Here is a 14,121-nt window from a genome sequence, read left to right on the forward strand (position 1 = left end):
TTGTCATTGATACAATTGGAATTAATGTTCTAATGCCAAGGACCACAATTGGAACTAATGTTCAGCGACAATTAGTTTCTACGATCTGAGAAATTCCTAGTCAAGATAGGGCACTCAATAATAGAATTAAAAAACCATAATTCGATCTCAGGAAAAAAAAAAAAAACACAGAATATTTGTATTGGAGAAATCAGATATGAAAAGGAGATGCAGAGAGTGAGCTGAACACTGTTGAGAGGGAAGGGGTTTGCTCGATTTTACTTCATGAAGGGCATTGAAGGGCATATTGGGTATTCAACATGTATAGGGACAATTTCGGTATTAGGAAATTTTTTTTTTTTTTTTTTTTTTGATGCCTTAACCGTCATTCCTTATGGTGAGGGACGATAGAAAGAATCTTTGAGTTTAGGGGGAGAGGAATGATATTTTTAGAAAACTGCAGGAAGAACTTGATATTTCGTCAGTGTCTTGGGGAGGGGAGTGACATTTTCTCTTTTCTTTATTTCGGAGGAAATTAATCTTAAATGCTTACACTTTTCGCCAAGTAAGGAGATTTCATTGTTATTTGTTGTTGGATATGGAGGATCATTGTTTCATGTCACCCATATGAATTCTTTGATTGTGAGACGACGTGGAATTCGACACACTTTGGCTTTACTGGTGCTTTTGCCTCTCCATAAATTATCCAGAGTTGGGTTCTTTCATAAATGGTTTTATGAGTTTTGCAGTTGCAACGACCAGTCAAGGAATCATGGCGCAGAACAGATCTATAATTAGAAACACCAAAGCCAGAACTTGGGAGCCCAATTAGTTTCATGAACAATGAGTAACAGATCTATAATTAGAAACACCAATTGTTTAAAAATAAAAATAGACATGAAAGCTAGGAACAAAAAGTGGAACTTTGAGGTGCGAGTGAGGGGCACAAATCCAGACAATTAATATCAGAAACGAGATTAACTTAGCATAACAAGGTCAATAATACATAAGTGTTATGGGTCACAGAAGGAACATCTAAGCACTGAAACCCTCTCCAGCCCCTTCTCCCCCCAAAGCCTAATAGCGGGAGATTCTAAAAAACCAGAGAGAGCAGAGAGAAATCATATAATGAATTAAAGCGTAGTAAACAGAAACAAACATAATGTACAGGAGAACTGTACAAGCAAATATTCCAGGTCATCTGATAAGCATCCCAACTCTCAGAAATCCAGGAATATAAGAAAGGAAACCCCACCACCGGCAGCTTGCCCTCAAACATGATTTCCTTGAACACTAATCGTCCAACTCAACAAGCTGTGCACGCCTCTCTGCTGCTTTCTTCCTGATAAAAATACCCCACCTCAGGGCTGCCTTGAGCTTGAGCCATCCTACAACAGCTCTGCCAGATGAACGGGACCGAGCCTCATCATAACCGTAGTTTGGTGAAGGAGATGGTGATGGGGATGGTGGTATATTGAATGAAGAATAAGGGTACACATCTTCAGTTACATTATGGCCTCCCATGCTGAAGACTCGAAGCAGATGCTGCATGTCTTCATTCTCAAGCATCTCATGACTTCTCATGCGGATTTCTTCCTCTGAGAAGAATTCATCAACTCCTCTATTATCGCGGTTACGTGGCCAGTCATCATAAGTAAGATTAGTCGCCTGGACAGATGGGCCAACATTCTGGAAACCTGTTGGTGATGACTGTGGTGGCCCCAGGGCCAGTCCAACATTGTTATTATTTCTCACCATTTCGGCCTGGTTTGGAACTTCAATCATCTGGTTCTGTGGAGCAAATGCAGTGGCATCAAACTGGATATGGGCATTGGAGTTTAATTGCTGCGGCTGTGTGGGGTAACGAGTAGCCAGATTATCATTATACCCTGAAAGTGTGGAAAAGAAAAGGGGATCCAGATCAACAAGAAATATAAGCTTAAATGTACATAACATAATCAGCATGCATGCATATGTGTTTGTACGTTTATATGTTTTAGAGAGAGTTTATGTCTGTGATGACTCTCGCCTCACAGACAAACTCTAATTAAAATTCACAGATTAGATCATTGTTTCAAAGAATTGTCAATACCAACACAGAAGCCTGTTGCATTGGACCTCGCACCTGGCTATAAAAACCATATAGGCTTATAGAAAAGGGTGCAAAAAAGTGTCAAGTGCAACTTCAACATGAGCATGTGATGTCTGACCACATCAGCATTTAAAACCTTTGTGGCTGAACTTCCACGACTGGTGAGCCTCTACATGTCTAAGTACACTACTTTTGATGGTCCCATAAATCTTACCCATGACAGCCATGCCAGTATCCATTGAAGACTGCTCTGAAGGAGCAGGTAGATGGGGAAGAGAGGGTTGCTGATCAAATGAGATGCCATAATCTGCTGAGCCCATTGGAAGTTCACTTCGAGTCGATCTTCTGTTCTGCTTAAATCCTAGAAGTGCTTTGCTGTCATACTCTATAACATGCGACCAATTGTCATATGCCTTCTTCACCAAGGTATCCACATAGACCTGCAAAACCAAACATTTCCAGTTTTGTCGTTGACAATGTTCATCTGAATTACACCTCTAACTTATAGCAAGGCTGATTTATGTAATGCCTATAAGATGGAGAATAAAAATCATAGAACAAGTTATAAGATAGAGCTATTTATCTTGGTAGTATAGACATTTACATTTTCCTTGTGCTTCTATATCTTTTTTAAAAGGGAGGATGTCTTGTCTGAAATATAAGAAGGATTTCAGGCAACCCCGAACAAATAAGGTGCACGAGAGGTATCTTGGTCTGAAATTGATGGAGTAGAGAAGATTTTAACTTCCGGCAACCAAACTTTGGTTATAGAATGAAGACAAATCAACACTTTTCCCACAAAAGCATATAAAACCAAACACAAGTATTTTGCATAACATCATAAAGTGGTACACAGTGTACGATGCTAACCTTCTGACTGTCAGAAAGAGAATCCGCAGGATAATACTGTCCACTGGCAATAAGTCCACTCAGCTCATATATATTGTTAAAAACAACACCAACATTCCTTGTGCTGTCAGAATAATAGACATAAAGTTTCCCACTAAGACCGCAAGTCTTCGCATGTTCTACAAGAACCTCCCACATCTTATTTGACATGCCACCCCCAAGGATCTACAACCATCATATAAAATCAGACAGCTATTCAAAGCATAAAGTTCTAATTAGGCAACTGAATACTGTATCCTTACATTCCGCAATTTCTGTTGGTCTCTCACAACAAGCCGAAGGAAGTCCTCAACTTTGTGTATTCCAGCCTTATTCAACCTCTTGTGGAATGATCCATCCTTGCCAATCTTCTCCAATCTCCACACCTCATCATTTAACGCAGGTGGATAGTGCTTCTTGTATACTGCAGAGGCCCAAAATAAGTAACAAAATTAGCTATTTAGTGGATAGGCAGATTATCCAACAGTGCAACCCATATGGCAAACAAGTAATATGAATGCTAGTGAGACATAAACATACATTCCCCCCTATGATCCTTAACAGTAAATGCCTCTGTTTTAGCCTCACGAATATGAATTCCCTCACAGTAGCCTGAGGCAACCTTTACACCTAGCCTGAACTTTCTGCTCCTTATCCAGCTAGAGTTATCCGTAAATGTGAGGTCTCCAAGGGTTCCTACACCTTCTTTCAGTGTTACTTGTAAGTCCCCAGTCAGAAGCGGCCTCTTCCCCTCACGCTCTTTCACCACATGGCTTTCAAAGTCCTCTTGTGTCCAACCATCATCATCTTCATTGTTGAAATCACCTTCAAGCACAACAACATCTAATTTGGCCAAGGACTCGGGCCCTGATGTTACCACAAGGTTTGTGTTTGCATCAATCAAGACAATATGGATTGCAGCACCCTGCTCCCCTTCTACTTTTCCTCCTGTAAAGAGGGGAAGGGACAACCTAGACCTGAAGTGCAGCTGCAAGTTTCTTCCATCAGGCCCTTCTATTGTTTTTGGAGAAGCCCTACACATCATTAAATCTTAACGAGTTAAGCCAAACCATCACAACATATTGCATTAACAAAAAAACAACTAAGATGAAGAGTGATGGCTACATTTGGAAGTAAAAGAGATGGGAAGCATAACATGAAAAGGTAAACACTGGCACAAGATAATGGCCCCATCTCCTATGAAAAACTAAAATTATCCATATCGCCCTCCCAACAAAGAAAATCCTAATGTGGATTCAGGAAATAGAATCCAGAAAGGATTCATCACAGCCCACCTCCTATGCAAAGATCATGAAAGTGAGAAGCCTCCAAGCTCTCGACAGATGCATGTGCATAAAGAAGGTATTGAATCATGACCATATACACTTTCTATACCACGCAAAAATCAACCTTTCATAAAGAGAGGACAACATTCCCACGGTACTTACCTTCAACAAAATATACTCATTGAGATACCTCAAATATGGTGTTTTCAAAGTGTGTATCGGTGTATCTATCATTAAAATGGCGATCCTTGCTCGCAATGCATGGATTGAGTCATCAGGGGAAAGATAGAAATGGACTTCCTTCCATTTACAATAGTGTCATGTCTTTGAAAGAATTAGAACCAAGCTAATTAACACTGACCACAAAGATGGAAAGAAGTTTATCCTTTCGATCTTCAATTATCAAGTATTTTATTATACAACAACTCAGCCTTATCCCAACTAAATGGCATTCACTACATGGATCCGTGTAAAAACAAAATAAGGATAGTAAAAATAAAAGGAAAGGAACACAACAACTACTCAAAAAAATCTCATCTAAATGGGGTTTGCTACATGGATCCTTTCCCTCCACTTAGCTCTATTCGATTTCATACCTCCGACAAGACCTAAATTATGCATGTCCATCCTCACAACTTCTACTATGATCATTTGAGGCCTGCCCTTAGCTCTTTTAGTTCCTTCAATCTGAATCAGATCACTCCTTACTAGTGCATCCCATGACCTCGGTGAACATGACCATGCTACCTCAAACGATTTTTTCGGAGCTTATCAAACATTTTATTACCCAAATTATATAGGATCATCATCAAAAGTACAGTTTTTCTTTCTTAGTTCCTATAAAGTAGTCTATAGGACCATGTCATTTTTTACCTTGGGATTTGGCCATTCCTTGCAATTAATACAAATAATAATTTATTAAGAGAAATATCCGTGATGAAACTCCTAAATCCAAACCCAAATACAAGAAAAACATTACCAAGTATTTTTTTCCCTTTTCGGAATCAAGTTCTACACAAATGATTATAAGTTTCCACAAGTTCCAAAGATAGAAAAACCACTCCCCCACATTCTTAATAATCCTAGTTAATCTACTATATAAAAGTAGTTGCTTTAGACAATGTGTATGTAAAAAGTCTATTTACTTCCAGTATTAACAAAAGGACTGGCAATTCAATCATTGCTTCCCCTCCGCTGGCAGACAGTCATATGTACATGTAAATCATGACCACATTGATGCAAGTGCACAACCGTGGACTGATCCAAATTCATCTGGATATCCAGACAGAGATGAACCGAATCCATATTTGAGTCTTTGGTCTAGTAGGATAGGGTTTACTTATTTAAGTTGCTTCTAGATTCCTATTTAGAGTTGGGTTTCACGTAGGACTTATAGTTGGTTTCCTTGTGTCATTTTTCTTTTCCTATTTATATACTTGTAAACAATGAATTGGACATACATACTTCTAAGTCATGGAAATTTCAGTCGAAATTTTGATGGTTTCAACCCACCCCGAGATGACCAAGTTTCGGAAATTTCAACCCTAACTTCGAAAATTTTGAAACAAATTTCTAGAAAGATCCCAGAAAAAATACCTTGTTTCGACCACGTTTCAAAGGTTTCGACCTAAATTTCAGTTTTGACCAAGGCCCAAACCTGAGATGTAGAACCATGATAGAGATTGAAGATGGAATGAAATGAGTTCTATGTTCATGAGCTTGTGGGCTGGTGCGTGTGATTTCTCTCCCCCCCCTTTTTCTTGGGTGCGATTCCTTTCCCTCCCGTACAACTCTGAGACATCTCAACGATTCTATCCCTTCCCCAAATTGGAGGGCCAGTAGGGGATGAGAAAGAAATTCTGAGATCATGGTTTAAAGTATCGGTGCATATCGTACTATATCAGCCCTTACTGATACGGTACTACCAATACGCTACATAAAAATTTTAAAATCCTTTTGTATCAATATGTATCATACATACGCCACCAATACACACCGATACGCACCGATACTCTTTGGATAATTAAAAATCAAGGTGAAATATACGTTTCGGCATGTATCGGTACGATAGTACAATACATACCGATATGGTGCACTACGGTCATATAATGGCCAAAATGGATAATTTTTTAGCAAAACATGACTTTTTTAGAGGGGTTTTTGTTCCAAAGTTGCTATCAACCATTTTTCTCTCTAACTAAAGTGAAAATCAAGGTTGGGAACAAGGATTTTACACCATAAACAACTACAAACCTTGGACTCCCAGTGCGATACACTCAATTTAGTGTTTATGCATAATACATGTTATAAATAGTTTTTTTTAAACTATTTTTTTATACAAAAAAGTGTATAAAAAAAAGTTTCCTATACATTTATGTGCATATCTTAGCATATGTCCGATACGATATGATACCCTCCAATAAGTATCTTAAATTTTGCCAACCGATACGACAATCGATACCGATACTTTAATCCTTGTCCGAGATGTCTCAGAGTTGCAAGGGAGGGAGAGGAATCGTACCAAAGAAATGGGGGAGAAGAGAAATCGCATGCACCAACCGGTAGGCTCACAAACAAACAACTCAATTCATTCCATCTTCAATCTCTGTCCAATTCACCTTGGTTACAAGCAAGGTTTAAAGTATCGGTACCATGTATCGTATCGATACCCAACAATACCAATACCGATACAATACGGCCACAGTTAGTTACAAAATCTGAATTTTATTCTCTATTGTAACTGCCCATCCCACCATTGGATCTCCACCTTATTTGAGGATATCATTATTCTGCCATAGACCTACACCTGACCAGAATCTCACCACCTGAGCTTGATCTCGGCCTTGAGTCTAATGCCATCAGGCCCTTTGTTCTGCTGGAATATTTATCCTATGGTTCTGCTTGTGGATGGGGTGTACCTACTTGCTGCTTTAGCAGGTTTTAACTCAGTAGGAAAGATATTTCCACGTGGAGAAAATCCTTGTGCTATTTATGGCATCTTAGCATCAAGATATATCATCTTCTAATGTGGAGGTTAGTTCAACTAAGAACAAATCACTACAGTAAGATCAATGTACTTGGAAAAAATCTCTCTAAATACTCAGATTGCATGTATTGTTAGAAGGGTCTTCGATCAGAATTTTCATCCGCAGATTCTTCAACAGATCAAGACCACTCAACAGTAGACTTCAGCAGTAATATTCTTCAATATATTGATGATCAAACCAGAAATCAACCAAGCACATACAAGAACTGATTGACAGGAAAAGAAAAGATGACAGCAAAGATAAGAAGAAGAGATAGAGAAGGGGGATAGGGTAGTCTCTCTTAGACTTGGGTCTCTCAACCACAGCCTCTCACCGCCACTGCCTCTCACAGCTTCCAAGCCAAAGCTCTCTTTTTTCTTAAACCCCATCATCCTTTGTAGGCACTAAGGCCTCACATATATAGAGGACTGAGGCAACCTCCAAAAAGAAAGGAAAATAAAAAAATCACCAATAAAGGCCCATGCATAGCTGTGCTTAACTTGTACATCAAGGAAAATAAAAATAGAAACTAAATCTACAAAAGAAACTAAAACTAACTATTTAAGTCCCCCTACACAAGACAAACTAAACTCCTAAATTGTCTCTTGACAGCTGGATTCCTTGAGAAGAAAAATCTCCACGCACTAGTCTTCAACTTGCCTCCATACAACTGGCCATTATCACCTCCCAAAAATTAGCCAACACAAGCTGTCCATATTGGGCTTCTCAGGCCATTCTCCCTCAAGATTTTTCCTCTCCAAAAAAATCTGGGAATATTCTCCTAAAACCCAGCTGACAATGACTATTATCTTTCCCCAAATAAGGTTGGTCGATCTGGACAGAATATGTGCTCCATATCCCAAAACTCCCATGCTGGTTCGATATGTGCTCTTGGCAAAAATCAATAGGCTTGAACAGGCTGGTTGTGGCTTGAATAAACCCTTCCTTTGGGCTAAATACAGCCTGCCTTGGCCCAACCAAAAGGCTTGACTGCATTATCTTCTGGAGCAATCATGCTTACTGAATCAGCTGATCCATCGTGGACCAGATCAGCATTGCCCAAGTAACAATCCACAATCTGAGACAGACCGTAAATACCTCGGTACTACTGCAATCTCACTTACACAAGAAATACAAATAACCGAGAGCTCCCAACAAGATCCTACATTTGTTATGTATTTATTTATTTATTTATTTATTGGGAGGGGTTGAGAGATCATGTCAAAATGTCAACTCATAATATGTTTGACATGATCAAGCAAGGCCAGTTAACCACAGGCATCCACCACCAAACACTTTCTGTACGTGGATGATCAGGGCAAGCACTCACCTCCCGTTGAGCCTAGCAGGCCCTAATTTTGCCAGTGCACGCTCCACTTCTTCACTAACCTGTTTAGCACAAAATGCAGTGAAAAATTATTAGGGGAAAAAAGGGGAGAACATTACTGAATTGAACAAGAAAATCACCAAGAAATCTTTTCTTTTCTGACCAATTAGACTTTCTCTGATATGAAATTTTAATAATGCCTATTTCACCCACAAATACAGCATTCAAAATTACATGCACATCACTGGATCTTAATTTTCCAAAACAAAAGTTGAAGCAGAAAATTCTTCAGATTAATTAGCAACTACAAAGCACTTGTCAACTCCGAGTATTAATGAATTGATCACAAATGATTTGAACAAAGCAAATACATCCACCAAAGCAATGTAGCATTTTATACAGGAAAAATTCTTCTAAATTTAAATAATAGTACATTGTAGGTAGATTCTTAATTCTAAAGCTGACATATTTATGGAGATATCCTAACCTGTATCAACAAATGAGACAATTTCAATTTGAATCAAACTAAAACAATGACCATTGACCAAAGTTAGACTTTAAAAGTAAAAAACACAAAAGGCTTAATCAGATGATATATCCATCTGAATCTACTGATTTCCAATAGTTTTTTTATCCTGCATTCCCGGTCGTCGATAAATCTGATCAATTGAATGGTTAACACCAAATATACTGAGCCTGTCTGTCAAATCATATAAATGGGGCAAATGATTATAAGCATTGAATTAGAACATTCAACACTCCAGTACTTCTAAACATTATGACTTTATAACTTCAATATCAAAATAAGTGCATGGCGAAATCAAAGAAAGGAGTACCATAATATGATGTCAACAAACCTTTTCTTTTATAAATCAGTAAAAGCCACACAATAAGGTTCTGCATAGTAGTTTCCACAGGCTAGAGATTAAGATACCAAACTAAGAAAAAAAGTCTTCCAATTTTCCAGATGTGAAATAGGTTCAACCAACAAAAAGAGAATGATATATCTTTTTAAACAACAAACAAAAATCACATATAATAAGAAGCAAGCATGAATGGCCGGTTCCGAAGATTTGATTCACACGAACTGTTATGGCTAAAAACCGCCTACTCCTTTTTCCTCTAAAAAAGGGCGCACCCAATGCATGAGGCTTCTGCCATTGTGGGGTACAGGGAGGATCATAATGTACGCAGTCTTAACCCCCACTTCACAGAGAAGCTGTTTCCCGACTCAGCCCCACGACCACTAGGTCACAATGGAGCAACCTTACCGTCACGCCGAGGCCTGCCCTCACTCCTTTATCCTCTAATTGGTAAAAAAAATTATTACTCCATTTTCAAAGTTTTTAAACATGTACGAAGAGATAGACATGCAAAAATCTGACTGTTATTTCTCTCTATGATTAATTGAACAAATATATCTCTTATATGGTCTTGGCAAAAATAACTCTGACAGAACATCTAAAAATGTTTCACTGGCTAGAAGATGGTAATTGGACATTGAGGGACTCAAATATAGCATTTTATGATACTCAACCAAGAAACTCCATACATCAATACAGTTTATCGTGGACAATTTATGGTTCTTGTAACCAATTGAAGAAACTGTAGATCAGATACTTCATCATCTGATAGACTATTTCTTTGTCTCTCTAGTCAGTTGCAGAATCAAGCAAAGAATAGGCTCCAATTTTTACCATTGCTCCAAGCAATGCCTCATACTCCATTCACTAATATGATTCATGTAAAGAACTGAAATATTCAGATGGAGTTCTAGGCATTTAAAGTACTACACAAATGAATTCAACGAAAGAAAAAGCACTTACGTAGAGAAAAACAACAAAATGACTAAACTGAAATTTCTGGTCAAGCATCCAAAGCAAACATGAAAAGAAACATCTAAATTTTACATATAAAGAAAGAGAGAGCCAGTGTATGAGGCTTTTATCTTACAACTTTACGAAGAATAGGCTCCAATGATGAGCAAAGCTTCTGCAGGCTATCCACCTTGAGTGCCTCAACAATTACACTGCACGCAAATTGTTTTTCAATGAACAGGTCCTTGTTTACATATTAATAATGCAGATAGAACCAAATTCTGATATTTGTTTTTTATTTTAAAGATACTTTGTTCTCTTTAAAAAAAAAAAGTACAAATAAAAAAGATGGAACAGAAGCCGCTGCTTAAGATAGAACTTGACAACAATGGTAAAAAAGCATATCTATAAGGACTAGACGAAAGCAACCAAACAAGGTCCATCCAAATCTAAGTCTAGCCATTAATTGGAAGCCCAACCTAACAAAGCAGCTGACACAGCCGAAAGGAATGACACTAAGAAGAATCCCTTTGCTTCCCCACTTATCTCAAGAAGCTGCTAATTTGTTACTAAAATCCAGATTCATCTCATCCTAAATGAACCACATTATAGGAATCCTATCTGATACAGTTCCTATCCCACACAGCGAATCCCGATATCCTGTAAACTCATGCAAAAAACCATGAACAATCAACAGGTACATTCACAAGAGAAATTCTCAAGCAAAAGAACTTATGGGAAAAACGCTAAGTGCTATGTTCCAGAACTCTCCTCTCAAAATCCTTATACACCAATAACATGTTGGTAGTAACAAACTTACAATATCCCTTTTCCAGAAACAATTCCTCTTCCTTTTCATGACACCGACTTAAGTGTTATAGATATTCTAGAACAAGCAAATAGGTCAGTATCTCAGTCCGTTTCTCTAAAAGCAACTAGTAGCCTCTTTTCCCCCCAAATTTGCATTTCTATCAGACAATCAACATAACCAAGAGCAATAAAATCATCGTGCTTACCGAAATAAAGAGAGAATTTTACAATTGAGCCCGACTGAAACAAAGTAAAGCACTAACGAAATCAAAGAATTACCTAGCAAGCGCAGGCCGCTTCTTCTGCGGCTGTCCTTCTTCTGCATCATTCGGATCCAACCCTCGTTTCTCCCTGTTCATAGTGTTGGATCTCTCCAGAGACCTCGTCGTGGGCCTCTGCATTTAACTAGGTTTCCACAGCGACAACACAAGAAAACCCTAATATTCAGATATTTGAAACACAAAATCACCCTCCTCCTCAGCAATTCGCCACCAAATCAAAGACCCAATCACTTCCCAGTCCACTCCTTAACTTCCAACTCCCGATCTAAAATCACCCAAAGATTCAGCTCAGATTTCATGAAATTCAGTAGTAGATTCAAAGTACAAAAGATCAGACAAGTTCCAAATTCCCCAGTAGAACAAAAAAGGAAGAGAGAGAGAGAGAGAAAGATCGAAAACTTTGAGAAGCTTTCTAAGACAGAGTGGGACTGAGAAATTCCAACAGATGATAGATTTCGAATACGCAATCGAAAATTTTGCCTGTGGGTCTGTGAGTTGATGAGGTGTTCTTTCCCAATTATAGCTTTGACGGCTGAAGCAGTGAGAGTAAATAGAGGAGAGAGAGAGATATCTTCGCTCGCTTCCTATCTCGTTGGTCGTCGTTGCTTGGCCATCTTGAGATCTCGGCCGTCGGATATTTTCAGTGGAACATTATCCCTGGTTTAATTGTGAGATCCTGGCTTTCCAATTTTTTACATGACGAGAATAGCCTTGCTTTTTTTTATTATAATGATGAGAATGTCCTTATTTGTGGATAGCACCGTAACCTACTTTGCTTGTGGAGTCAATTTACAGAAAACTCCCCATCCACTAGTAAGAGTTACATCAGTTGAAATGTCGGGCTTAAGTGACGAGAGCTACTGACGTCACGTTTCGATAAAGGAAACGTTCCAGATACATCCGCAGAAAACGCGTTAGTCCGTACCATACGTCCATTTGTCCCAGTCTTACTGGTTTGATGTTCGTTTTAACACATTTTTAAAGGCAAATATTATTTTATATATAGGTAAAATGGTCGATACGTACAGAAAAATAGAAATGCAAAACGTCTAGAGTCCGATGAATGTTCATGCAAGTGATATGATTGACACGTGTTGAATATGTTAATCCTGCTAACAGAATTATAAACAGTTACAACGTGTTTAATATTATTAATATTTAAATAAATAAATAATAAAAATCCCAATATAAACGGTTTCCTCCTTTGATTCTGCTTAGAAATCTCGATCCTCCCTCTCTCTCTCTCTTCTTGCTTCTTCTTCAAGGTCGTTCCTTCTTTCTTCTTTCTTTTTCAGCGCTCTCCAGTCTAGTTGAAGTTTTGTTTATCAATCTCACTGAAGATTTGTATCCATGGTAAATTCTTATAGGTTAATAATATCTGCTCATGTAGTAATAATAAAATCCTAGATATTCAAGAACTTTGTTTACTTTTAAAATTCAAATTTGTCCTCTGCCATACATGCAAGCTTTACTGTCCAAATCCCTTCTCTGATGATTAATATGTAAATATGGTATTTGGATATGTGTGGCCAAATCTCTCATATGCTCAGTGCCTAAAAATAGTTATGTTGATTTTTTTCTTACCTCATCCTATTTTGATAGCAAAACAAGAGAGAGAGAGAGAGAAAGAGAGAGAGAGAGAGAATTGAGATTTCCCAGCACAATCGAATGAGGAGTTTGTTTATATTAGATTTTTATTTTTTATTTATATATAAAAAAAAATTTAAGTAACCACGTCCGTCATCTCTCCACCCTAAAACTAGGAATCAGTTGCAATTTTAAAAACTAATAGATGGTTTAAATTAAGCTAATATTAAATGGACGGTTAACATTAAAAGAAAGCGAAAATAAGATTACAATACGTACGTACTGCTACCACTTGCCCTTATATAAATATATATATATATATATATTATAAGATTGTATATACTTCTACCTCTCTTTCCTTTTTAAAATGACAATCATCATATCCAATCCTTCCTAAATAATACCCCATCATGTGCTTTCATTGTTGCTAGCTGCGCTGGCTGCTAATTTACCGTACCCTGACAGCATACCTATCCCTCTCCCTATCCCTCTCCCCTTTTTTTTTTTTTAATGTATCCATCGCATGCTTTGAAAAACCGAATGGAATGGCCAGTATTGTTGGAACCATGGATTTAGTTCTTGGTGGCGGTTCTCTCAATATGGATCGGTATCGAAGAGGATTTGTGGGTATCGATCATTTTTGTCCTTTGCTTTTCAAAAAAAGTACTTTTTTTTACTATTTTACCCCTTAAACGATATGGATAATCGATCCAAATCGAGGATCAATCTCAGTCGAAACCAATACAATATGTCCAATATGGTCATACGATACCGATACTTGAAACCATGGTTGGAACGAAACAGTCCACATGTATAGTTTAAGGGTAAAATCACAAGATTTATTTATTTTTTATTTTTTTTTATTATTATTATTATTATTATTTTTTTTAATGAGGGTAAATCTATCTAATCAAAACCATTTTGGAACCATATCAGCCTTGACCGATCTTGTGACCATTTCCTAGTTTTAGAACCTTAATCCAACATAATACATGGGTAATTATAATTTATGTTTTGCATTTGATTTG

General features: G+C 37.8%; 1 protein-coding gene across 1 annotated transcript; it reads right to left on the reverse strand.

Annotated features, from left to right (window-relative positions):
- Positions 1-938: 938 nt before the first annotated feature.
- On the reverse strand, positions 939-12,042 carry LOC122081840 (calmodulin-binding protein 60 B-like). The gene is made up of 8 exons (XM_042649189.1): positions 11,505-12,042; positions 10,552-10,627; positions 8,602-8,660; positions 3,500-3,993; positions 3,223-3,383; positions 2,942-3,145; positions 2,286-2,511; positions 939-1,868 (listed from the first exon to the last, which is right to left on the reverse strand). Exons 1-8 carry the CDS (start codon positions 11,624-11,626, stop codon positions 1,273-1,275), a joined length of 1,938 nt encoding a protein of 645 aa, XP_042505123.1. The 5' UTR covers positions 11,627-12,042; the 3' UTR covers positions 939-1,272.
- Positions 12,043-14,121: the final 2,079 nt, after the last annotated feature.

Source organism: Macadamia integrifolia, chromosome 6 (assembly GCF_013358625.1).
Source record: "Macadamia integrifolia cultivar HAES 741 chromosome 6, SCU_Mint_v3, whole genome shotgun sequence".
Lineage (NCBI taxonomy): Eukaryota > Viridiplantae > Streptophyta > Magnoliopsida > Proteales > Proteaceae > Macadamia > Macadamia integrifolia.